A 24,940-nucleotide genomic window follows, 5' to 3' on the forward strand; every position below is an offset into this window, starting at 1 on the left:
TCCTTATGCCAGCTCGGGGAGTTTTTCCTTGCCACAGTCGCCACAGGCTCACTCATCAGGGACAAACTTACACTTATAAAGAACATATTAACTTTTTTTATCATTTTATCACCACATTATCTGTGATCTGCTTTGAGACGATGACAAGCAAGGAGGATTCAATAAAAACAAAATGAAATATCTGCATTTATAGATTCGTTTGGTTTTTGCATAGAAACTAAATGAAAATGCATGGGTCTCTGAAAGACCATAAAAGTCAATGGGTTTCCAAACTTTTAACAAGGCGCTGTATTCTAACTTCAATATTTAACCAATACTTATAATGATTAAATTAAACCTACGAGCTAATTAACATATGCGGTTGTTGTTTTTTTACGTTCAATAAAACTGTCTGCCGCAAGGTGTCGCCAAAGTCTTCAATCCCATATATTACTGAAAACCTTACGTAATGAGGTTCAGTCCCAAACGTCCTCTCGTTCCCTAAATAAGCACGGCTTAGGGAAAGAACACGAAAACCACAACAATGGTTCAATAAGTGCACTTAATATTCGAGCCAGATGAAACCAGGGATCACTCCTGGTTTTGTTTCGATCCTTCTGGAAAAGTGGAAACGAAAATTAGTTGTTTTTATTTTTATTTATTTATATTCCGGTGTGTGTGTGTGTGTGTGTGTGTGTGTGTGTGTGTGTGTATATGCGCTCGGGGTCACATGTCTTGGGCGACTTCCGGGTTTCTAAGCGACTTAGATGTTTTCATTGTAACACTGAGCTGTCACAGAGTTTCCTACCAAGCAGCAATGCGGAGTTGACTTAACTCATTAAATATAGACCGATCTGCTGATGTGGAGGAGAAGGAGATAAAATTTCACGCCACTGTGCAGGTCAGTGACTGTCTAATCTCATTTCTGTTCTATATTTTTCTGTGTATTGTATTGAAACCCCCCCTGAATGCACATTGTGCGCTGTCACGGGATTTCTATTTGCTTTTACTGGAAGATCTTTTCTCCTGCTCTTTCAAAAACCCTATTAAATCCACTGGATCATCAGGGTGGATCTGGGATCTTTCATGGTTTGGGCTACACGAACCTAAATCCAATCAGCAGGTGAAATTAAATCCTTGTGATTTGTATCAATAGCTTTTAATAGTCTGGTACATTTGTCTCCATGTACATCATGTGATGATGATGGTGATGATGATGATGGTGAACATGATGGTAAATGTTTGCACTTCTTCCTGGCATCTGCACCCTATTGTCTGAAAGCAAAATGGAGAACATGAACATCATTCATGGAGTAATGCATTACACAGCACATGACAATGTTTTTCCTTTTGTTATATGATACTATATAACCTCTATGAATAAGCTTTATAGTGCACTGATAAAGTATTAGGACACCAGACTTTTCCAACCATCTGTGGTTCTTCCTCAAACAGTTACCACAAAAATTAAAGGCACACATTTTAAAAGGATGTCTTTGGATGCGATGGCATGAAATTTTCCCTTCAATTGAACTAGGAGACCCAAACCTGTTCCAATGACAATGCACAAAGCCAGCTCTAAGTAGATACATAGGTTGGAGTGGAAGATCTCCTGCTATAGAGCTTCAAACTGATTGAACACCATTATGTATTTTTTATATTTGATGTTTTCCTTTTCATCAAATTTATCTTCTGCCTTTTCAGACTAACCAATACAGTCTGCATGATGTTTAAGATTTATGGAACAGCTGATATAGAGGATATTGTGGGGCACTGCCTATCCTGCCCCTATGGATGAGCTGCCACTAGGATTTGAATTTAACAGAAGCAAGGAAGTAAAAATAAATAATTAAAATAAGGCAAAAATGTTTGTCAAAATATTGAAGTAATACCTCATGATATTAACTATAGACTACGAGTCTGGAAGGTATAAAAAAAAAATCTTTTTATAACATAATATACATTAGTAGTACTGAAATATCGAATTGTTGAATACAATAAGATATATGTTCTAAGTTAAAAAGTAAAGTTATTGCACAAGGCTTCTTATAAAGATTAACCTCCTGGCACGTCGATACACATTCCATCAGTGTTGAAGGATAAATGAAAGTCCTCCGCATTGTAATTATCTCCAGCCTTTCCATGAATTTCTTCCCTCTGTCATACTGAAGTAATGTGAAACTTTTTTGTGAAATTTTCTATCCAACTCATGGTTCCGCTGTGTAATTGTTCTGGTAGAATCGTTGAAGAGTGTTGAGTAAACAGGTGTTACCGTCTTGTCTGTAGTAACGTTTCCTTTGTTAAGCCGTACGCCTCTTAATTGAGCAATGCGATGATCTTTCTCTCCTTTCTTTTTTTTTTACGCAGCCATGCCACTGGCACTGAGTTTATCTCCGGCTGCTGTGTGTCAATGCTTCACACTGGTGTCCCTCTGCACCTCCATCGCCGACCCAAACTGGATCCAAGTCCAGAACAGAACTGACTCGAACCAGCTCATTTACGGAGTGGCTTTTACACTACATGCAGCACAAAACCTCTCCAACACTGGTACCACAAACACACACACACACACACACACACACACACACACACACACACACACCACTTTACGTCGATGTGCTTGGTGTAATGAATAAGTCACAGGACAAAATACATGAATTAGGAACATTGTAATGAATATATTTAATGATTAGTATCAAGTTTAAGGAAAAATCTTTTTATGTACATGTATACGATGAAGATTTCCCTCAGGGATCAATAAAGTGATCCACTACAACAAAGTAAATGTAATTTATTTGTGTACTTAAGTACCGTAATTTTCTGACTATTTAGCGCACCCAAATATAAGCCGCACGCTCTGAATTTGACAAAGATTTTTATTTTAAACATAAATAAGCCGCACCTGTCTACACTGAAACTAATAAACTTTACACAGGCTTTAACAAAAAACAGTGTCTGTTACACGGCTTGTATCTAAACAGTAGCCTACCAAGAAAGTCATTGTTCACTGTCTTCCTCCTTCCTTTCACAACTATTTCTCTCGAGAGTTTATCTTTTGGCATCGTTGTGCGTTTAAAAATCACCATCGGTGAATCTTTTCTCCCGATGCCGTGCAGCTCAGAACACAGGTGAAGTGTGTTTTCATGCCCGGTTGTTTTCAGCGTGACGAATGATTCACATTTCCTGTAGACAGTGCGAGTGAGCGGCAGGTCAAACGTCAGAGGAACCTCATCTATATTTATGATGTGGTGCGGCCCGATTCAGTGGGAGCGCATCTGATTTAATATAAAGCGTTTCATTAGTTCACCTGAATCCGTTCGGAAATTTCATTGGTCTAATGTTATGAGGTTCAGTTTTTTGGCTTGAAGTTTGTGAAACCGGGAAAAACCAGGAAAAATCCATAAATTAGCCGCTTCGTTGTTTAAGCCGCGGGGTTCAAAGCGTGGCAAAAAGTAGCGGCTTATAGTCCAAAAAATACGGTAGCTTTTTTGTGTATCTGTTCTTTACTGAAGTATTTCCATTTGGGGAGATTTTAACGTCACTACATTTCAAAGTATTTGACTTTTTACTCAACTACATTTTTAGAAATCAGTCTTTCCTTTTTACTTATGAGGATAAAAATGAACCCGGTCGAACACGCAGCAATCCACCAATCAGAATTGAGCGCACGCTCTGTTTTGAAGTTGTTTTGATTGGCGCTTGGTGTATCTACTGATCACCAACATGCAGATTTTTTTGAGGAAGGTTTGAGCCCACGATAATTGTAATAGATATCAATCAGTGTTTGACAGTGTTGATTAAAGAGAGACTTGTGATAAAATGATAATAGGAACATTATAGCCATAATAAATCATAGGAGTTTGGATACTTAATTACATTTGAAGGCAAATACTTTTGTACTTTTACATAAATTTAAAAGGTTTAAAGGAAGATTTGAAATTAGAGAGTGTATCTCATCTTTAACTCAATTACATGGTTTGTGTTCTTCATCCACCACTGCCTGCTTTATAGTAGAAAGTTGTAGAAGAGTATTGATTAATATTAATCTCACTATCCAGTGTCTTGCAGAAGAGGACAGGTTCAATCTGGAGTCTCGTTAAACGAAATTAAAATAAAACAAGTTAAAAGTGTGTATATATATAAATCTTTGCATATACTTATGAAACAAAAAAAAATTTGTTCAAAACTGTAGAAGCAAACAGCAAAAAAGGGGAACATTGTGTAGCTTTGAATTTTTTTTCTCCGAAAAACTGCTTTTAACGAAGCAGAATCAGTTCCAGGTTGATGTAATGATTGGCATGTTGTCGTTCTTCTTGTTGTTATAGCACCTCTGGGTGGAATGCATGGACTGGGCATGGATTTGCTCTACACACTCGCCGCTCTGTGCTACAGCGCCGTTCTGCTCTCCAGCTCCTCCTTCTTAGTGGACTTCATCGGAATCAGGTTCACTCGCCCCAGGCTGGTCGTGTCACTTCACATCTCCACAGGTGCTTATTTTAACTATTTTACCTGGAAGTGTCAGGCTTTTATAAAAAACGTGTGTAAAATCCTGATTAAAGGGCAGGTAGCAGGTACACGGTTCCTCAAAACACATGCAGAACTCTGTGCTGACTTGTGCATTGCTTCCAAATATAGAAACTAAAAAATGCAAAACCGACCAATCAAATTGTGCCTGACCTCTGAGCTTAATGCTCTTCTCCTAATGGGAGAAGTCAAAAGAAGAAGAAGAAGATACCACAGCAAACATTATTTAAAGCATTATTAAAAATAAAAATAAATTAAAATTAATTATTAAAAACATTATCCTGCAACACGTAATTTATTTCACAAGCAAAGGAAATGGACTGGGCTTGAAAAAAAACATCTCATAAACCACTCATAATGTGATCTTCAGTTAGAAGGTGGTGGCTCATGGGAATATTTTGCCAGGATGCCAAGATTCAAACCAACATGCATTTACACTACACTCAATTTCCCATCTACTGAATGATATAATGTTTGACTTCCTGTTACCAAACTACACTTTGACGATACTGGAAGAATTGTTTAGTGCGAATAGTATCGTCAATTACGTTTCTAAATTATGTAACTTTGTGCTGAATTATAAAAGCAGTAAACCACTTTAGGGAAAGTTTTATAACGGTTAAGGGGGTGCTAGACACTGCTACGTGTGTAAAAACACACTTTCGTGATTAAAACGATGTAAAGAGTTGCTTCTTGCTGTATTTTACACTGGGAATAAATATATAAATAAATGTAATATGTAATGCTGAAATGTTTTATGTCTAAAATCCCAATTCACATGAAGTCTTCATTTGCTGTTATAATCACCTGGGTAGATGTTCCACTAGATTTTGGACTGTACTTGTGGAAATTTGTGGAAAATCATTCCATGACAAGGGTGTTAGTAAAATCAGGTACTGTTGTAGGTGAGGTGAGGAGACCTGGAGTGCAGTAAGGGTTCACATTCATCCCAAAAGTGTTAAAGCAGATCTTCATGGAACTGGTTTTTCGGTCTCCTAGTTCAAGTGAAGGGAAATGTTCATGCTACCACATCTAAATTGTGTTATTGAAAAGTTTGGGGAGGAATCACATATAACTGGGAATAGACAAACGTCCCACTAGATTTGTCCATATACTTTATGTCCTGATTTATATATTTAGTGGACACTTCTCAGCCAATCAGAAATGGGTATTCTGTCTGGTCAGGATATAAACAATAGATAAACACATGTCTTGGTGTCCTGGGTGTCTAGATCTTTCTTCCACAAATCATACCCAATTGTCTTGTGTCTGATTACAGCTGTGATGTGCGGTGCGGTCCTGGCCGTGAGTGGGGCGTGTCTCTATGTGATCAAGCAGAACGTGCAGAAAGGGAGAACAAGCTGGGTTTGGAGCACGACCTCGGCTCCACCCGGTGGAATGAGCACCTTGCCTGGAGAGAGCTTTTACATCGAGATACTGGCGCTGTTCTTTTCTTTAATGGCCAGCATCTTCAGCTTTATTTGTTCTCCGGAGTCCTTCGTTCCCACTCAGTTCTACTCAGTGGAGCATGAGGACAGAGAGAGGGAGTGTCTCATCACTGAGCCGGGACCAGACGATGACGAGTGGGATGACTGAATAGATTTTTTTTATACTGGATAAGACCACTGTGCAATGTTAACTACTCATGTTGTTCAGTAACTTGTCGTGTTTTAAATTATAATTATTATCGATTTTAACAAAGATCAACCAGGAGCTTTTTATACACTTCAACATGGTCACCTTATTACCACAAAAAAAAGAAAAATCTAAAAGGACCAAAGAAACCGTAAATAAAAGATCTCTGATTTTATTCTGTTTCTAGCTTTTCATAATATTTATAAATGATCTATAACAGGCATGCTGTTACAGGAAAATAATCAATGACACAAGGTTACTGTTACTCACAAAGACTTGTTGTTGTTTTCTTTTCTATAACAGCGTGTCCCAGCGTGTATTTTTCTTTCTGTCTGTTTTTCTCATGTTATAAAACAAACACGCATCTTATCATGTTAATGATAAACTACAAGGCGCAAAGTCCTCTGTGCTCCAGACTCCTGAGAACTTTTTAACGTTTTATAATTTGACTTTTCACAAAGCTCTGAAACGTCCCTCAACGTCAAATAAATACATTTTGTCTGACACAAACTTTTTCTGTGAATTAGTTACTATAGAAATGCTAACATCGGGATGAGTGCATTAATCTAAACCTTAAATAATGAAAAAATTTTTTGACCAATCAGAATCGAGTAGCATCAAGGGGGAAGAGATGTTTTTTGAAGGATTGCAGGGCAGCAATAGGAGAAATGTGTTAGATATTCAGCAACTTAGAAGATTTTCAAAACATTAATTGACTAGTCTCAATTAATTGACTGAGATTGGTTTAAATGAGACATTTCTCATTTTATAATAAGTAAAGAATATGTGCTTTTATAGGAGAATAATCAGTGACTTGGTGGTTAAAGCAGAGTTACTTGCTATCTGAATTGATGTTATATAATGGGTCATACAGTACTAATAACATGTATAATTCTATTTATTGATGAACAACAGTGAGACGTTAGTGCCTGTTCTCACTTAGTTTATAGCAGCTATAAATAATCGTTACTTTATCTCATGAAATGAACAAGACGAATATGTTGTTAGCATTGCAGATTTGGTAGTGTAAGGATAAATTATAGCAAGGGCTCATTTTACAATGCAGGTACTTTAACTAATCCTATTGAAAAACGGCGTTCGTACATACGTGTATTTACTAAAACAGGATTTTCAACTCGTTGAAATTTTAACGTTAATTAAAATTGAATTTTTTTCACGTTATGTAGGTATATGTGCTGCTATTATCAATCTATAACTGCAACATTTTCAGTAGGAACATTATATACTAGTTGCATGCATCATTTAACTACGACGGTATAAAAGGATCGAATTTATTATAAAATTCACAACCTTCTGGAAATGTGTACGATACAAGCTTTCTTCTGTCCAGTTTAAACTACTTGAATTGATACCCGAGTGCTCATTTTCTCAGTGAGAGGTTATTCCGAAGTCTAGACAAAAAAGTTTTCTGGTGAAAATCAGTAATGACGTCGTATCGCCCCAAAATTAGCCATCTGAGAGATGAAATAGAAAAAAGCAGTGTTGTACACATGACAAAAAATATAAGAACAAAGCTCTGCTGATGACTCAAGACAAAGAATTGACCTTCCCCCTTTTTTTTAACAGTTTGAGAATTAGAAACACACTTCCTGTTTCTAGTGCATGACAAAACATGACTGGTATTTCTATTTCTATAGGAAGGCTTTTGTAGGCTATAATGCGCATGTTTAACCGTATTCACTCTATATACAGACTTCGAGCAGTGCATGAGAGACAAATCAATGCCAATAACCTTAAAACGTGCCATGCTTAATAAATGTAGATGTAAACACATTTAGAAAGTGAGCATATATTAACATACAGTGTATTTGTGAATATTCTGAGGTACATCACAGGTCATTTCTGTTACCGTGTCCTCACTAACCATGTGACCAGAATCATGGCAGCTCTAGGAAAACTAAGGAAACTAAAACTTGCACTGAACTGTGTTTTACCTGCAACGACACATCAGACCGTTATTGTGTGTGATCGTTTTTGTTATTTTTTCCCCTGGATTTATTTTCACTGGAATCATTGTTTTTTGTACATTGTGTGAAAAAATGTCTTTTCGAAAAACCTGAATGCCAATATGTGAATAAATGACTGACTATAAATAATTTATAATGTCCATTAAAAGAAATGTCAACAGTACATATACACTTTCCTATATATGTTCTCATTTTGTGTTCTGTTAATGAAATATTTCTCTTTATTTCCACATGTACCTTACAGCGCAGTGAAATTCTTTCTTATATATATATACCAACTATGTAATAAAGCTGGTGTCAGAGCGCCCCTGGAGCACAGAGAGTTAAGGGCCTTGCTCAAGGGCCCATCAGTGGAAGCTTGGCGATACTGGGGCTTGAACCCCAGTTTATAATGTTTAGTGCCCTCTCTTGGCTGTAACGTGAACTGCAAATGAAAACTTCACTGTGTTTTATATAAAAGTGAAAAGCTCTAGATGTGGTTGAAGCAAATTTCCAGGTTGGAATACGTACTGTACGAAAGCTAAATAAACAATGTCCCCTTGTTGATTAGAGACGAGCTCTGTTTACAAGAAAATACTTTATTTATCTATGTTTACACACCATCACCTTCAAAATAGTCCCCTTGCACAGCAATACAGCGCTCCCAGCGTTCCTGCCACTTCTAAAAGGTGTCCTGGAAGTCTTCTTTTCGGGGCACGTCAAGCACCTTCTGTGATTCGTGCCAGATCTCCGCAATGATGTCCAAATGGCGACCTTTGAGCTGCATCTTCATCTTCATCGTGAAGTCCACAGGAGCCAAATCTGGCGAATAGGGCGGATGCAGAAGTGAGATCATGTGGATTGTTCTCTGATGATCATTATGCACAAGTTACCGAACGGTTTTGACGTTTTCGGGGGTTGAGCTTGTTGAAGGTCTTCCAGATCTCTCATCGTCTTCCATTGTTCTTTCACTCTAGCAGCGATCGTGCCACTCAAAACACCTCAAACGACTCATCGCCGTATGTCAAACGTATGCAATTGCACCAGTTATCTTATATTTTATTTAACGAATTGTCTGGAAATCCTCTCTAACAGAAAGTACACGAAGAGTGTTTCTCAGGAGTAAATTCAGATGATAGCTGAACCCTTCCTTAAATGATATTCAAGATATTTCCATCAAACCAATCACAAATGAATGATGCATATGTGTAAAACCATGATCACACAGCATCGATAGCTTTCTTTCTCTCCTTCTTGCTCTTTCTCCACACCCTCAGTCATATGACAGCAGCCTGTGCTCCAGTTGGATGGAGACCATCGCCATAGTAACCTTGACATATCGTTGATGTCACCAGTAAATTTGTGAATGAAGAGAGAAAAGCGAGAACGAAAAGCATGGTGTGTGTGATGACCTGATCTGCGGTGCACAAAAAATCAAAGGTTCAATGTTTGTATGCTGTTACCTGCAATATTCACTGGGATCTGACTTTATCACGTGTGTGTGTGTAAGTGTGAGAGAGAGAGAGAGAAAGAGAGAGAGAGAGACAAAGGCGACAAAGCTGAAATCGCACTGATATGGTGTTTGGATGTTGACTAGCCATCAAACCTCATATGGACTTTGGGATAAACATGACTTGAAGACAATATAAAATATTGACCTGAAAAAAGAACTGAGATTGTGGAGTGTTCCTGTACTGTATCATATGACCAGAGCTATTTTCTGTTCCTCCCAGCTGATAAATCCTGATAATAATAATGAGAGAGAGAAAGAGAAAGAGAGAGAGAGAGAGAAGGAGGAGGAGGAGGAGGAAGGAAGCTGGATATAGAGTTTTATAGAGTGTTGAGTAAGACAACAGACTTTTACACATATTCACTGATAGAACACCGATATGAGGTTCTTACCCACACTGTTGCCACAAAGCTCGAGGTATCCAACCATATATGATGGTTTTATACCTGAATTTCTAAAAAAAATGTTGAAAAAAAAGCCTAAAACTGACTAAGCCATCTGACTAAAACCGGAATGCTTTGATTTACAAAACTGATAAACCCAAATTTTATTCACAGCAGAACATAGAAAATAATAAAACATTTATATTAAATAAATGCACCATTGTAATTATACAAAAGGTTATTTTTAGTTTGATGGCGGCAATTTTTTTTTCTTTTAAATCGTACTGAAAAACAAACAGTTGAAGGAACATTTAGCAACTCCTGTACTACTTTTAGATTTTTTTTTAAACATTTTACAATTCACATTTTGTATTTTTAGATCATAATTTATTTTGGAATTTCTATATACAATTTCCCTTCAGTGCAGGGGTCCCCAAACATTTTTTCTGTGGGGGCCACAGCATTTTTCTGGCTCTGTCTGTAACAGAAAATGACATGGTCCAAAGTGACTACCAGTGACTACCATTAAGAACTTTTCGTTAGTTAGTGGGTAAATCTAACAAATAATTAGTCCGTGTTTATAATTAAGGAAATTGTAGTTTGAAAGCCAACCTTTATTTTTAAAAACAGATATGATATGAGTAAAACATTTAAAATATCTCTGCTATTGTTCTAAATGTGCTGTATTTAGCCTGCAACACGTAGTTTGGGGATCCATGCTTTAGTGGATTCAATTGGCAAATCATAACATTGTGTCACTGTGTATAAAGTGAGCTTCATGAGCACATGGTTGTCTGATGTTTTCCTACATGAACTCAGGTGTCCTACATAGAACCTTGACCTCAACTTTACTAAACACTTTGTACTGAATGCCAAACACACAATACGTCTTGCACGCCAACTGAGAAAAGTAGAGACATAAAATGAGAACTGAACTTGGAATGGGATGCTCTCAGTTTGTTTCATCTCTATATATATTCACTTTGACTTACACATAGATCAGTTATAAAACCCGAGTATTGTGTTGAGATAGGAGTGAAGGGTCTTGCTGAACACGCTCAAAAAACCTAGACACCATAATGACCATTTTTTTCCTTTTCTTTTTACCAGTATTTTTACCAGTGAAAATGTCATGTACATAAGTCATGCTTCTGCTACTTTCGAGTTTTACAGAGCATCAACGATATAAGCAACCTTTACTCTAATGGCTTATTTATTCTACAAAAGACGTGATCATTTTTTACTAAGGTCCATGTGGTGTATCTTTAATTAGCTAAAGGCACTTATGCATTTATGTGCCTTACATTTTTTAAGGGTACACTATATTCAAATACACAGTACATGTGTAGAAAAAGATCGTACACACACCAGAGACAAGGAAAGGTGATTCTGAGAGCGATTCACAACCTTCCAGTCTTTGCTATTAGCCTGCGCCTACTACTCCGGAAAGCCATCTGACTTTTGGTTTATCTTCTATGTCACAGGCTAAATACCGTTTCTTTGAAATACCTGAGCTCTGATTCTACAGCACATGTATTTAAAGGTAATTGGAATTTCAATATATTTTATATTCAGAATAAGCTTTGAAGGTTTATTATTCAGGACGAGGACACTCATGGCTTTAAATGACCAACATACTGACTAACTCAAAATTCATTCAAGAATTTACTAGTTTACGTAATGGCACATGGATATGGATGATAAAACTCCAGGATGGTGTTTATTATGGTGCTGTCCAACTGTATAAGTTTCTTGATGGAGTTCTTCACTCCTGCCCTTGGATTTTTATTATGAGTGTGTTTTATGCAAACAGATTAGATTAATCTGTTGTAGATTAATGCAATAAAGTGTTCCTTTAAATCCTCCACACTATGAACTAAAAATGTCATATTTTTATATGACAGCTTGGATGCATGATATGTTCAATGCCACAAACATTGAACGGTATTAAATGTTATAGTAAAGTAATAGGGTTTTTTTTTTTTTACTTTATACCTTATACAGCACCCTGAAATTCTTTCCTCACGTATCCTCAGAGCACATGTTCAGCCATGATACAGCACCACTGGAGGGTTTGGGGGTTGGGGACCTTGCTCAGGGGCCCCAGGAGTGCTAGCTTGGGTTTGATCTTCCGATCAGTAACCGAGCACCTTAACCACTCAGCTACCATCTCCCCAAATTAGGTGCATTTTGTAATTGATTGTATAGTTAAGAGGCAGAAATCAACAGTTTTGCTGGATATGTGTAACATGAACAGTTTGTTTTCCCTTAAATGCTGTTGAAATCATTAACATAATAACCTGGTATAACAACTCAGACAACAAGTTTATATAAAAAAGGTTTATTTATATTGTAGACAAATATGAAGAGTCAAAGTAAAGTGAAGGTGAAGCAGCGTCAGGTGATTTTGACACCTCGTCACTGTGTTATATATTTTTATAATATATACATAGGAATTATGTTTAAATTATGTTTTATACACATCATGTTGTGTACCATATATATATATATATATATATATTACATGTTATACAACAGGACTGTTGATACCCAGTGTGTGCCTGTGTGCCATCTCATACTGTTCTTGCACTATTAAGGGTTTGAGAGAAGCTGGCCAAATTAACACGCATGCGCAATAAGTACCTGGTGGGAAAACGAGGATGGGGCGTTTGTATAAGAAAGGGGCGGATATGTTTAATCGGCAAATGTTAAGGGGGCGGGGCGTCGGTGTGTGTGTGTGTGTGTGTGTGACACAGCTGACGCGCTCGAGTCTCTCTGCCTCCATCACCTCATCATTCTCCAGCTTTGGTGCGTGTGTATGCGTGTGTGTGAAAGAGAGAGAGCGTACACACTCTTTTTTTTTCTTCCTCCCCTTTTCCGTCCCTCCTCCTACTTCTCCTCCCCGCCTCTCTCTCTCTCTCTCTCTCTCTCTCTCTCTCTCTCTCTCCCTTTACCGTTTCCCCAAGAATCTGCGGAACCTATCTGTCGGGAGAGTCGGTCGGTCGCGCGCGCACGCGCGCTCACGGACGTCGGTCGATAGCACGGGAAGCGGAGAGGAGTGTCGCGCGACCAGTAAGTACATCGCTGCCTCCCTCGATGCTTTAAATACCCCCGTCTCATCCAGCTACCCCAACTCACCCTCTTGACGCACAACAAAAACCCTGATAATGTTGTTTTTCCGGGCTGCGTTGTTTTTTAACGAGAGATGAGAGCGAGCGAGCGCGTGCGCGCGGCTGGAGAGCGAGAGCGCGCGCTGCGTGTGCGTGCGCGTGCGTGCGAGATGGACAGCGTCCGCGTCTTTCATCGCGGCCGCTCGTTTTGATAGTCGGCGTACGATAAAGTGAAGAAGAAGAAGAAAAAAAAAAGACGACAGGGAGATTGTGCATGATGGAGAGGAAATGGAATGGTGTGAGTGAAGGAGGAGGGGGTGGTGGTGGAGGAGGATGAAGCTTCAGGGTGCAGAACCGCGGCGTTTAACGCGTCTTTTTCTTTTCGGGTGTATTTTATGTTTGATTGACCCAAACGCGTTATGCAATTATGCAGCGGACGAGAAATAAAAGAAAACATCTGGATCTTCTGTAGCGCGCGCTCTCAACGTTGGGAGATGTAGCGGATTTCTGGGAGAGGAAACATGACATCCAGCTCACCTGATCTCTCTCTCTCTCTCTCTCTCTCTCTCTGCAAGTGTCTCTTTGGTTCTGGTGGGCCTGCAGATCTTTTGTAAGGTGCATTGTGGTGTGTGATGTGGACACCTGCATGTCTGCAAATGCACATAGATATATGTGTGTGTGTGAGAAACAGATGTGGATCTCGTAAAGGTTCAGGTGCATTGGATGTACATCTGATGGACTCAGAGCAGGAGCACGGCACGCAGGAGGGCCTGGAGTGGAGTAGAAGCTGAGCTATAAAGCACATCAGCTTTCTGTGTTCTCTCGATGCAGGCCACACGCATCTCAGCATCTTCTCACCACTAGCACCGACCTGCGTCCCTCTGTGATCGTCCACCTTTCTACCATGAACAGACCTGGTATGCTTGAAAGCGTCATGGCAGCCTTTGGCTTTGCGTCTGCAGCACAGCAGATGCTTCAGTAAGCAGGTGAATGGTGTTCTGCGACGCCAGTTAGACGTCTGAGGTCCACCAGTAACGTGGGGATCACAAGCAGCATCATCATCACCATAATCATCATCATCATCATCATCATCATAACAGTGTTTAAGATTATCTTGAGTTGGGAATTATCGAGGTGTGTGTGTGTGTACGCGCGCGTATGGGAGTGATGATGTAATGCGTGTATGTGAGCGACTGTAGCAGAGAGAGAGAGAGTGAGAGAGAAAGAGGGAGAGAGGGAGAGGTAGTGGAGGCACGTGCCACTGCCAATCCAACGCAGGACCCCTGCTGGATAAACGAGGATACTGCACCCAGACAGGATCACTTCCTAAGATGGCACATGCACTGTAATAACCTCAGTGTAGGTTATCAGCCAAGATGTGTGTGTGTGTGTGTGTGTGTGTGTGTGTGTGTGTGTGTGTGTGTGTGTGCATTCTCTATATTTCATTCACATTTGTGTTACATGCATCGCATCTCGACCCTGCTTCCATATACACCACATACTGTGTGCTTTATATGTTTGTATAGACGAATACACACAATACAGAAGACTGCAATTTTTATTTAATTCAGAACATTATTAAGAACGTGTTAAATTTCATTATATTGTTTCTTTTATGGTGAAGGCTGGTTTTGGGGAGGTAAACCTTGCGATTGAAATCAGTTTCTATTGAAATGTTCTATATTTTTGGCGTGAGACCAGGGGACGTTTCTTAATATTGCTTTCTCAATTACAATGCCATTTGGAAGAAGGAAAAAAGATAGTATATCTTATAACAAACCTTATTGAAATTCTTTCATTTTCTGGTGACATTTAAAATCATGCTATAGGAAAAAAAACAAGTGAGGAATTTGCGTCGACGTTGGTGCAAACGTTAGATTTCAAGTTTCTGAATGCAATGAAGGTATACGACAGTAACAGTGGAGAATCAGACCGGCAAGTTAGTGATCGACAAGTGTTGACGGTGGTATGAGTGTGAGAGTTTAAGCTTTGGAAGCTGATCTGCTTGAACATATTGCATAGACAAAGAGGTGATAAACCTTGGACAGATTAAAGCATTGCTGCACTGCTGTTTTTTTATGTTAATTCAGTTGGGACTGCTATCAGCAAGAAGTGGCATTGTGGGTAATGTAAGAAAATCACACTGAGGAAACGCAATTAAAGATCACATATTTATGATTAAAGAAGATATGAAAGAACAGTCCCAGATACACTAGGTCTTAATAAACTGAAGGGTCATTTATAATTTACTAAATTATTACTACTTAATTTTCTACGCTTTAAGAGTTAACCAGTAGGTACAGCATACAGATGTATTATAATGCAGACAGAATGCATTTTATCCTATGGTGTAAAATGTCAATAATGGTGTTGAGAAGTCTCAAAAGAGGATGGGGGTGTTTTACTGCAAATCACCAAAGTAAATTCCAACCTTCTTGCAAAGAATGTTTCAGAAGAGGATTTCACTTATTTAAAGATGCTGGGTGCCCCCCCAGCATCTGGTATTTGCCAGCATGGTGTATTTTCTGATGTATACTTTGTCTCATGCTCAAGTTCAATATTAAATGGATAGGACCTAAGGTGTGAATCTGATTGCAGAATGTTTGTTTCATTACCAGCTTATCTTTTTCTTTTAGGTAAATGTGTTATTTCTTTTGTGCAGTGTGGTACCTGCGGCCCAACCCGGCCGCCTCGGCTGCCCCGGCCTATTGGCGGCGTGGCCGGCTAAGTGAGGGGCTCTGCGCTCCTGGAATGGGCAGCGTGGGCAGTGGAGCCTCCAGCCAGCGGGCCATCACCATGCGAAGTGTGGGCACGCGGACCACCCCAAACGGGCCCCTGGCGCCCGCGCTGCCCCCAAACTCTGTCCGCCGGCGTCTGGATGATCGCAGCTTCAGCGCTGACCGTCTGCCTGCTCCAGCCACAAAGACCGCAGGCGTCACTGCCAACGAGCACTCTGAGCGCTCAGCCGCTTCTCACAACACTAATCGGCAGCACACCGTCAATGGTGAGCGACTGCTCTCAAACACTTCTTTCTCCAATGGGCCCATGAGGAGGGAACCAGGCCACAGGCGAGGTGAGAGCCTGGATTTGTGTGGAAACAGCATAGTCCTTAACAACAACAACAATGAAAACAAAAACAGCAGCCATCAAGCACCAGCGCAGCAGCATCATCAGCACAAGGACAAGAGCAAAGCCAAGACGGACAACCACAACCCTCCCAACATCCTGCCTATCTCTGGCAAGCTGGAGCAAGCACAGGTACAACATGGCCTGAGCACCGAGGGAAAGGTATTTTCATTTTGGTGACTTTTCTGGTTTAATGTAACTGATAGATCGAAGTGATGGTAAAAGTTCCATTGTAAATGCTAATTTGCTAATTACTATAAAATGCAGTCAAGTGTACACACACACAGGTACTTTTGTTTACTATAAAGTATTCGATTTGATGTATGGTGAACCCATTGAAAAACATATACAAAAAACTCATGTTGTTTGTACATTTTAAACCTATAATATTAAACATTTATACTTAATTCACTGCCACTGATTAAAAAGCTAATATTTTCCTATTTAGGACCCAGATGCACTGGTTCGTCCCTCTGCCTTCAAGCCTGTGGTGCCCAAGAGCTTTCATTCCATGCAAAACCTGGTGTGCCCCCTTCAGACCAGCGTAGGTGCAAGTGGGGGCACATCGAGCAGTGGTGGAGGTGACAGAGGTGGCCAGGGCACCTCAGGAATTCGCCCAGATGAAGAAACCACTAACAGCCGAGGAACACACTCTGGTGGAGGATTACGAGCAGGCCAAGGCAGCTTGTCTGATTCTGGCAGGAATTCGCTGACCAGTCTGCCCACGTACGCAGGTACAGGCTCAGGCTACGGCCCTCCACCGGCACTTGGACCTCTTAGTGCCTCCACCAGCCACATCAACCGTCTGGGTACAGCAACAAGTGGCCTGGACAAGACCGATAAACCGGGCTATCAGAATGGGTTGAGCGCCTCTGACAGTGGCCACTCGTCTTCGGGCAAAAGCTCATCATCTTATCAGCGCCTCAGCCACTTAAGTGACGCTCCGGCACCCTTGCGGCCATCTCCATCCTCTGATGACGTCATTCGTGACCTGGAGGACCGCTTGTGGGAAAGAGAGCAAGAGGTGAGGATGAAGGTATATCATCATAGCATTGTCATGTAGAAATTCAAGTACGTGTACCTTGTTCCTGCGTTGATTATGCTTCCTGTGCTCTCCTGTTTCTTATTCCTAGGTGCTCCATATGAGACGGAACCTGGATCAGAGCGAGGCTGCAATCGTGCAGGTGTTCGAGGAAAAGCATCGGGTGTGGGAGCGTGAAATGGAGGAACTGAGACAGAACTATGCGGGGCGGTTGCAGCAGGTGACCCGACGCGCCCAGCGTTCCCAGCAGGCCCTGCAGGCCCAGATCAGCCGCTTGCAGCAGGACAAGCACAGGCTCCAGGATGAGATGACTCTGCTCCTGGCCCAGCGTGAAGAGCTAGAGAAGAAGTGCCTGGACTATAGGAAGGAGCAGGCTGACCTCCTGCCCAAGCTGGAGGAGACCAAGTGGGAGGTGAGAGGATAGAGGTTAATGAAACAAAATCGTATCCTTACTGCGAATATGATCCAACCTTTACAAATGATAAATTAACAATTGTAAACAAAGATAAAGACGATTTCAGGATCCTTCATCAAAAATTGGATTTTAAAATATGGATATATTGTGGATATGTTAGCATAATCAATCATCGCTAATGTATGAATCACTTTTATGCAAAACATCCAAAGTTTTATAGTTTCTGTCATTGCTGTTGTTCTTGTTTCTTATGGGCAAAATTGCCAGGATAAACATCTATGACTAACAAGCATCTGCAGTTACCAAGCTGCTGTACAAAGCCAGAAACTTAATATTTAACCAGTAACCTACAGTAGTTAGTGGTCTGCAAGACAACCACTAGCTTTGCCAGGGAGTCTGGTACACTTCATCAATGACCACCATTTATAACATTTTAACATCATGCATGTTGGTTCACATTTTTTTTTATTAAGTTTCCTCCGGAAAACTCACAGCATTTATTTTCCCACTGAAGTATAAAGGGCCAATCAAATTGCAGTCTTCAAGATTCTAAATATTTTGTCCAGAAAAGTGTACAAAGGATTTCAGATGCTCAATTTTCTGTGTATGGAGTGTCTGAGGCTGAGACTCCCAGCATCCTAACTTTTGTGACCACAAAATTATGTCACCTATTAGCTATTATGTTACACCAGACCTGTGTAATGAGTGGACTTTTAATAGCACTTTAATAGTCACTGTTACCATCAACAGCCTTCTGGTAGCCCCATGTGCTTTTTCCCCCTCTCAGTTAGCCCCCTTTTATTAAAATCTAAGGGCATTGACCTGGAGCAGACTCGCATTGCCATCATTCGCTCTGCTTGCTCTCCAGGTGTGTCAGAAGGCAGGTGAGATCTCCTTGCTGAAACAACAGCTGAGGGAGAGCCAGGGCGAGGTGACCCAGCGTGCTGGAGAGATGGTGGCTCTGAGGAATCAGCTGAAGGAGCTGAATGCCCAGCTGAGGGAGCGGGAGCAGGCCGAGATCAGCCTGAAGGAGTCCTTCTGCACCAAGACGCTGGAGCTGGAGCGCTGCGAGGCAGAACTGCAGGCCATGCTGGCCGAGGTGCTGAGTTAACCCCCGAACCTAAACCTTTTAAGGGCTGCGCCTGAATATCTGTACACCAAAAAAGTAGTATTTCTTTAAATAAACATCATCAGTGCATAAAGACAGACAGAGGTGTTGGGTCACCGCCTACTTTTTCTATTTCCGCTCTGAAACTGCTAGTTCAGCTATACGGAAATAATCATGGTAATACCATAGCCATTAACATCACCACACAACAACTCTTAACAAACCATTCTACATTTTGTATTGATTAGGAGAAATATGACACAATACATCAAAACGATTAATTGATAAATTAATAATATTTGAATATACTCTAGTATGCACTAATATACAGTAAACTTTTTTAAAAGATAGACACGTTGTCGTTATTGTTTTTTCTGAATAACTGTAGCTTTAAAATTATTATTTTTCATTTTCCTTCTTCAAATACAACTCAACCAATCCATTCATTCCCAAGACTTTCATAATGGCAACAGGTTCATTTGTACAAAACGTGCAGGAAAGTGCAAATCCGCTACTGGACAGGCTTTGAAACACACCCAGTGATGTGTTCTTGTTTAGAAATCTAGATTCATAGCTCTTCAGATAATTTTGGCCTTTACTGAGATCAATGTTGGGCAACACTGTAACTGTAGAACCTTCACTGAGCATATTATCATGTTTATTTCAATGAAAAATAAATGGCTTCAATCTAACTTAGCATTCACGGATACAGAAATCACATACAAACAAACATATTTGAACATGGAGTATTATGGGGATGTTTCTTCTAAAGTTTTATTTCACATTCCATAATACATTGCGTATTATGAAGTCTTGTTCTTGTCAAGGTTTCTTCCCCATTCCATCTCAGGGAGTTTTTCCTTGCCACATTTTCCACTGGCTTGATCATTAGGGATAAACTTATAGGGACAAATTTTTGACACTAAACTGTAAATGTCCATTGTTAAAACGTCAATACAAATAAAATGAAATGGAAATCAACATTACCTCCTAAATTTACTTGAATTGCACTATGCCAGTACGCAGTTTTTCATCCACTTCTCGAACCAATGTACTAATTTGTTATTCCAATTGTATAAAACATTAAGCTTGATGCCTCCAGTACCGACTTTTTGCTCACTGCATTTAAATGCATGTAAGTCAGGTGACTAAGTGAATTCTTTGCTTAGTCCCATTTTCTTAGTGCTTTTATCTCATTTGTTTACAAATTTCCTAATTTTCTTTTATTCTATAGGTGACCGTCCTGAGAGACAAGCTGAGTGCATTTGAGACAGAGGTAGCTGGGCTGAAGAAAGCCCTGAGTGAGCTTAGCAACACCACTAGCACTCGCACAACTGAGTCCAGCTTGTCCGATATGGGTCAGCTGGTGCTGTCTCGCAGCCGGGAACGCCTTCTATCTCCCATGAGCCCACCGGAGACGCCCACCTCGTTGCCCCCTCTTTCGTCGCTGCCCTCTGTGCCCTCACTGCCCCCTGTGCCCTCACTTCCACCTTTGCCTGCACTGCCTGCCCCGGACCCGCTGCTTAGCCTGCAGAGCGATGATTCCAAGGTGCAGAGGCAGGAAGCAGGAGACCTGCGGCGCCAGCTGGAGCTACTTCAGGGGGAGCTACGTCTGGAGCGGCAGCAGCGCGAACGCCAGGCGCTCACCTTCGCCCACGAGCGCCAGACCTGGCAGGGAGAAAAAGAGCGTGTGCTCAAGTACCAGGCACAGCTGCAGCTCAGCTATGTAGAAATGCTTCAGAAGAACCAGGCACTGGAGGAGCGTGTTGACCAGCTCGGGGCCCAGCTGGCCACTCCGATCATGGTATCTCCGGCAACACCAACTTTGCCACCTCCTTCTACCAGTTCCGAGGGGCCTACTACAGCGCCAGTGGCCGTGTCAATCACCTCCCCGACTCCCCCTGTTGAGGAGAAAAAGGTGCCTGCGCTGCACCAGCTGGCACCCCCGTGGCCCGTTCCCACTCGTCTGGAGAGGATTGAGTCAACAGAGATATAATGCCAGTAAATGTGACCTCTTTGATGCAGTATAAAAAAAAAGAAACACTTAGAGCACCAGTTACAATAGCATTAAGTACAAACCCTCCTGAAACAAAAACGTCATGTCTATACCTTCTGAGGACAGTCCAAGGATGCCCTGCTGAGTGAGGCAGACGTCAGGGTTGAGGGGTGCAAGTTGCTAAGTAATATGTTTGTGTGGCCTTATGACTGACCTAGGAAAAGCTCTGGATCCTAAAAGGTTGCTTTGGGTGGTTGGGGGTGTAGGAAGAGCTGGCCCTGAGTCTGTAGCCAAGAGGAACGTGAGTAGATTGAACACTCAGGGGATAAGGGATCAGGCATTAATAATCCAGATTTAAGGCTAGACTGTTGTAAGCTAGCTCTCAATGCACGGTATAAATCTGTATCAACAGCTCTCAAGTTAAACTTTAAAGACACAACTGATATTATTTAAGGGTGCAGTTTTGTTAAGTCTATAAATTTATTATTTCAATAAACCTCTTGCCAGTTTTTATTTCTTTCGATTTCTTAATTGTGAAAAACTATTTTAATTTCCCGTGCTGGCAAAGCACTACTAAACGCCACCCCTTTCCTCAACACGTGAGGCCTGAATGGAACGGTTTGGCGGGAATAGGAAAGTTTTCTAATATTTGCATTTTCACATCAGCAACCACCAAAACAAATTACAAACTGCTCCTTTAAATAACATATATAAACCGTACAGCTAACAAGAAATATCTCAAACAGAATCCATATTAGCTAAAGAGACTTAAACAAAATGTAATTAGCAGATACAGGGAGATGCTGAGATACTGAATCACTTCCTGTCTATGGTGCTTGTCCATACCACACCAGTGTGTGTGTTTATTTTATTAAATTTTTTTCCAAAAATGAAGGACCAAATATTGAAGAGGCGTTGCTGGTCTCGAGTTCCCTCATAGTGGACGTAGTCGTGCTAGTGATTACCAGTGGACTCCAAGACCCTGGGGTGTTGTATAGGAGCGTGCCTCAACCCTCCTGCTCTGATAGCAAAAGCAGGGGCGGAGGACCGACACCTGGTGATTTGACTCGAAAATGTATTACCAGAACATTTCTGCTTTTCACCTTTGTATTCAATGTTTCCGAAACAATGTAGAATATATTAGAGAGCGAGCGAGAGGTATTGAAAAAAACAAATGAACAAAAAAAAAACAAATAGTTTTAATGCACTTTGCTTTGGTCTCAGACAATGCTTCTTTATAAGAGAGGTGTGTGTGTTTGATGAACAGCATCTGCTGAGTGATGTTTGGTTTATGAAGCTGCTAGTTAGCGGAGGAGTCAGCGGCTGAGCCAAAAAAAATTATATATATATATATATATATATATATATATATATATATATATATATATATATATAATATATTAAAAAAGAAAAAGTGCTAAGAGGGCAGTTAAATAGCATGTGGTCGGAGCACTTCTGAAGCACGGTCCGTCCACTGCTATTAAACTAATGAGTGTGTTTGAGTGGGTCCTTACCTTCTTCCAAAAAAAGAATATGTGTCAATGTATACTTTCTGAAAGTATCATTTAGAATATTTGACTTAAAAAAATCTCTTTATATATATATAATATGCAGTAGATTGAAGTGATGTTTTGAAGTAAGTACACCGTGTACACAGGCTTCGTTGCCATATCTGAGTGGGAGATAAAGACTGAAACGTGACTCGTGTGCTTGTTGAAGGGGAGTAGGTCGGTCGTATGAGTGTGTAGCGTGGATCCAGATGGTTATAGACATATTTACAACCCAGTGGTGACGAGAAGATGGAGGTGGAAAAGTGGTAGCATTCAATAAAAATAAAAAAAACACGAAGAAAAACTAACACCTTCTGTCACAAAGCCTTCATCATCATCATCATCAATTTTTAGCGTACCATGTGACAATCATGGGTTCGACAAATCATGTGATATTATTCTTTTATTATAAATGCTCATTGATACCATAGATGCCCAATTGTTGAGTTCATCTACAAATGAAATCGCTCAGGTATCGCATTTGGTGTCGATTAGCAAAAAAGGGGCGCAGCGAAAGATGCAGGATATTAGATAGAAGAAGCAGTTAGTAGCTTTATACTCTTATTATAATCCAATCCACCTGAATCCATGTAGGTTACATGAGAAATTAGGCATGTGCTGATAACGTGTGAAACAATACACATGATGTCATAAAACTCATTAAAATAACATTTTAATTATGCAAATAAAATTTGCATAATGGGTAGGCAATATGGACAACATGTCATATCACAATACTTTTTTACCATGAAACTTTATTTATTCATTAATATCTGGTTTTGAACTTTCTTCGGGGGTTGTTCATGGTATAGGAAAACCAGACTAGACCAAATTGAGTTTCTCTTGAATTTTATTTTCGTGATATTCAGCAACTTATCTCAAATTCAACCTAAAACTCAATTCAATATTCTGGTGTTTTCTTGGCAATTTCAAGTTAATCAAATTCATATTTAAATTTCAATCAAATTCTACATCCAAACTATTCGGAAATGCAAACTGGCACAGATTTATTGTCATTCAGCCAATCAGCAATCAAGAAATTATATTATTTCAGATCATTTTGTAAATAATTTTTAACTCAATCTCATAACCGTAAAGAATCATATAAATCATATTTACAAAATGTAAATTGACATTGTAATGCCACATTTATCAAAAAACAAGCAAGTATATAACTTTTAACCAATAAAAACCTAAATGAAACCTTTTCATTTACTTACTCACAAAATAAATAATGACAGATGTTGTAAAAGTTCTGATGATACCCCGGATACTATCCGTAAGGGTTATTGCAATTTATTCATAGTTTTATTTTACAGTTATCATATTGCATGCATTGCAGTATCGATACCAGGTTGCTCATTATCCCTCCCAAAACATTGCTCTTGCTTTTAGAAATTGCATACAAACCGAGTCTGATATCTGAGCAAACCGCTTCAGAAAAAATACACTTAAGTGATACACTTAAGGTAGAAATAGGGACCACATGTAAGTTATGAACTATAATATGGATTAAAATAAATATTGTGATTTCTTCTTCTACACAAAATGGTATCAGCACATGTCTAGTACTTAATTAATCTTAAAAGCTAAGAACTACACTAATATTTATCCCATCATACTGTGTTTTCCATATCATGTGACCAGATTTATGAAATATTTATTTATTTGTTTGTTCGTTTGTATGTTTGTTTCTTTGTTTATTTATTAGCTTTATGACACTGGGTGTTAAGCCAGACATAACCTACAAAGCTTTAGATGGACACCACCCCTCTACTGTCTTTGGCCACATTTGCTGCTATGTAATTCTGTTGTGTCCTGCTGTGTTCTTGGTAGAGACAAAGGGGCAGTTGACTGCATGTAAATATCATTGTTATTTATGTGTACATATCTATTCTATCCAAATATACCGAGCTATTGCGTGTGAATACTTTTGTGAATTCAATGAGACTGACATGTCAGCTTTTATTTTTCAAACTATCGATATAGGAATATAATATAATATATTAAAATCTTTACAAAAAAAAAAAATGTTCGATCGGCCATTACGTGTTATAAGAAAGGGAAGACCATGAAAGCTCCTGATGTCTATTTTCCACCGTCTCATATTTCTCAAAATGTTTGAAGGGAGGACAAACTGGTGCCACTGTTTTCATTCAGATTTTTTTATTCTTAAGGGGAAAAAAAGCATATCATAGCAAATATCAATGAGTTTAATGAATAAAGATATGAATACAATTAAGTCTGAGGGGTTTTAAGTTTTTTTTTTTGTTCATAGGACCATAGAATGAGCAAAGGTTTGGGAGAAAGATTACAACGAGATACAGTGACACGTTAAATCACAAATTGAATTCAGAGAAACACTTGGAGGTGAGCTTCACCAACAAGGATTAGGATAAGCAGAGTGTTTTATTTTATTTTTTACTTTCATTTGTGTTGTACTGCTTAATTTCATTCATGGCTTAATAAACCTGCGATTTAAAACCTCTCATTCAAACTCTCACTGGGATTTATTTATTGCTCAATGGTGCACTGGTTTCTTTACTTTGGCTTTTTGTATTGCTCATAATGATACACTGAATAAATATATACATC

The 24,940-nt window shown here is 39.7% G+C and overlaps 2 protein-coding genes across 6 annotated transcripts; both read left to right on the forward strand.

The window, feature by feature from the left end:
- Positions 1 to 517: 517 nt before the first annotated feature.
- Positions 518 to 6,648, forward strand: LOC124379021 (transmembrane protein 127). The gene is made up of 4 exons (XM_046839012.1): positions 518 to 880; positions 2,347 to 2,526; positions 4,305 to 4,466; positions 5,783 to 6,648. Exons 2-4 carry the CDS (start codon positions 2,349 to 2,351, stop codon positions 6,097 to 6,099), a joined length of 657 nt encoding a protein of 218 aa, XP_046694968.1. The 5' UTR covers positions 518 to 880; positions 2,347 to 2,348; the 3' UTR covers positions 6,100 to 6,648.
- Positions 6,649 to 12,906: 6,258 nt separating this feature from the next.
- LOC124379019 (leucine zipper putative tumor suppressor 3) lies at positions 12,907 to 24,836 on the forward strand. 5 transcript variants are annotated; one of them, XM_046839007.1, is made up of 6 exons: positions 12,907 to 13,070; positions 15,771 to 16,396; positions 16,683 to 17,270; positions 17,368 to 17,688; positions 18,560 to 18,790; positions 20,034 to 24,836. In XM_046839007.1, coding segments are annotated over exons 1-6 (2,529 nt in total). In that variant the 5' UTR covers positions 12,907 to 13,069; the 3' UTR covers positions 20,796 to 24,836. The 5 variants fall into 5 exon arrangements, with proteins under 5 accessions (XP_046694963.1, XP_046694960.1, XP_046694964.1 ...); XM_046839004.1 differs by lacking the exon at positions 12,907 to 13,070 and adding an exon at positions 13,200 to 14,025; XM_046839008.1 differs by lacking the exon at positions 12,907 to 13,070 and adding an exon at positions 13,203 to 14,094.
- The last annotated feature ends 104 nt before the right edge of the window (positions 24,837 to 24,940 follow it).

Source organism: Silurus meridionalis, chromosome 25, assembly GCF_014805685.1.
Source record: "Silurus meridionalis isolate SWU-2019-XX chromosome 25, ASM1480568v1, whole genome shotgun sequence".
Lineage (NCBI taxonomy): Eukaryota > Metazoa > Chordata > Actinopteri > Siluriformes > Siluridae > Silurus > Silurus meridionalis.

Excerpts from the sequence above, each read along its gene's own strand:
- LOC124379019 (XM_046839004.1), top strand. Across the intron at positions 16,397-16,682 it reads GCCTGAGCACCGAGGGAAAG|GACCCAGATGCACTGGTTCG; the intron begins GTATTTTCATTT and ends TTTCCTATTTAG. Across the intron at positions 17,271-17,367 it reads AGCAAGAGGTGAGGATGAAG|GTGCTCCATATGAGACGGAA; the intron begins GTATATCATCAT and ends TCTTATTCCTAG.
- LOC124379021 (XM_046839012.1), top strand. The coding sequence starts at position 2,349 with ATGCCACTGGCACTGAGTTTATCTCCGGCTGCTGTGTGTCAATGCTTC. Across the intron at positions 2,527-4,304 it reads ACAAAACCTCTCCAACACTG|CACCTCTGGGTGGAATGCAT; the intron begins GTACCACAAACA and ends TTGTTGTTATAG. Across the intron at positions 4,467-5,782 it reads GTCACTTCACATCTCCACAG|CTGTGATGTGCGGTGCGGTC; the intron begins GTGCTTATTTTA and ends GTCTGATTACAG.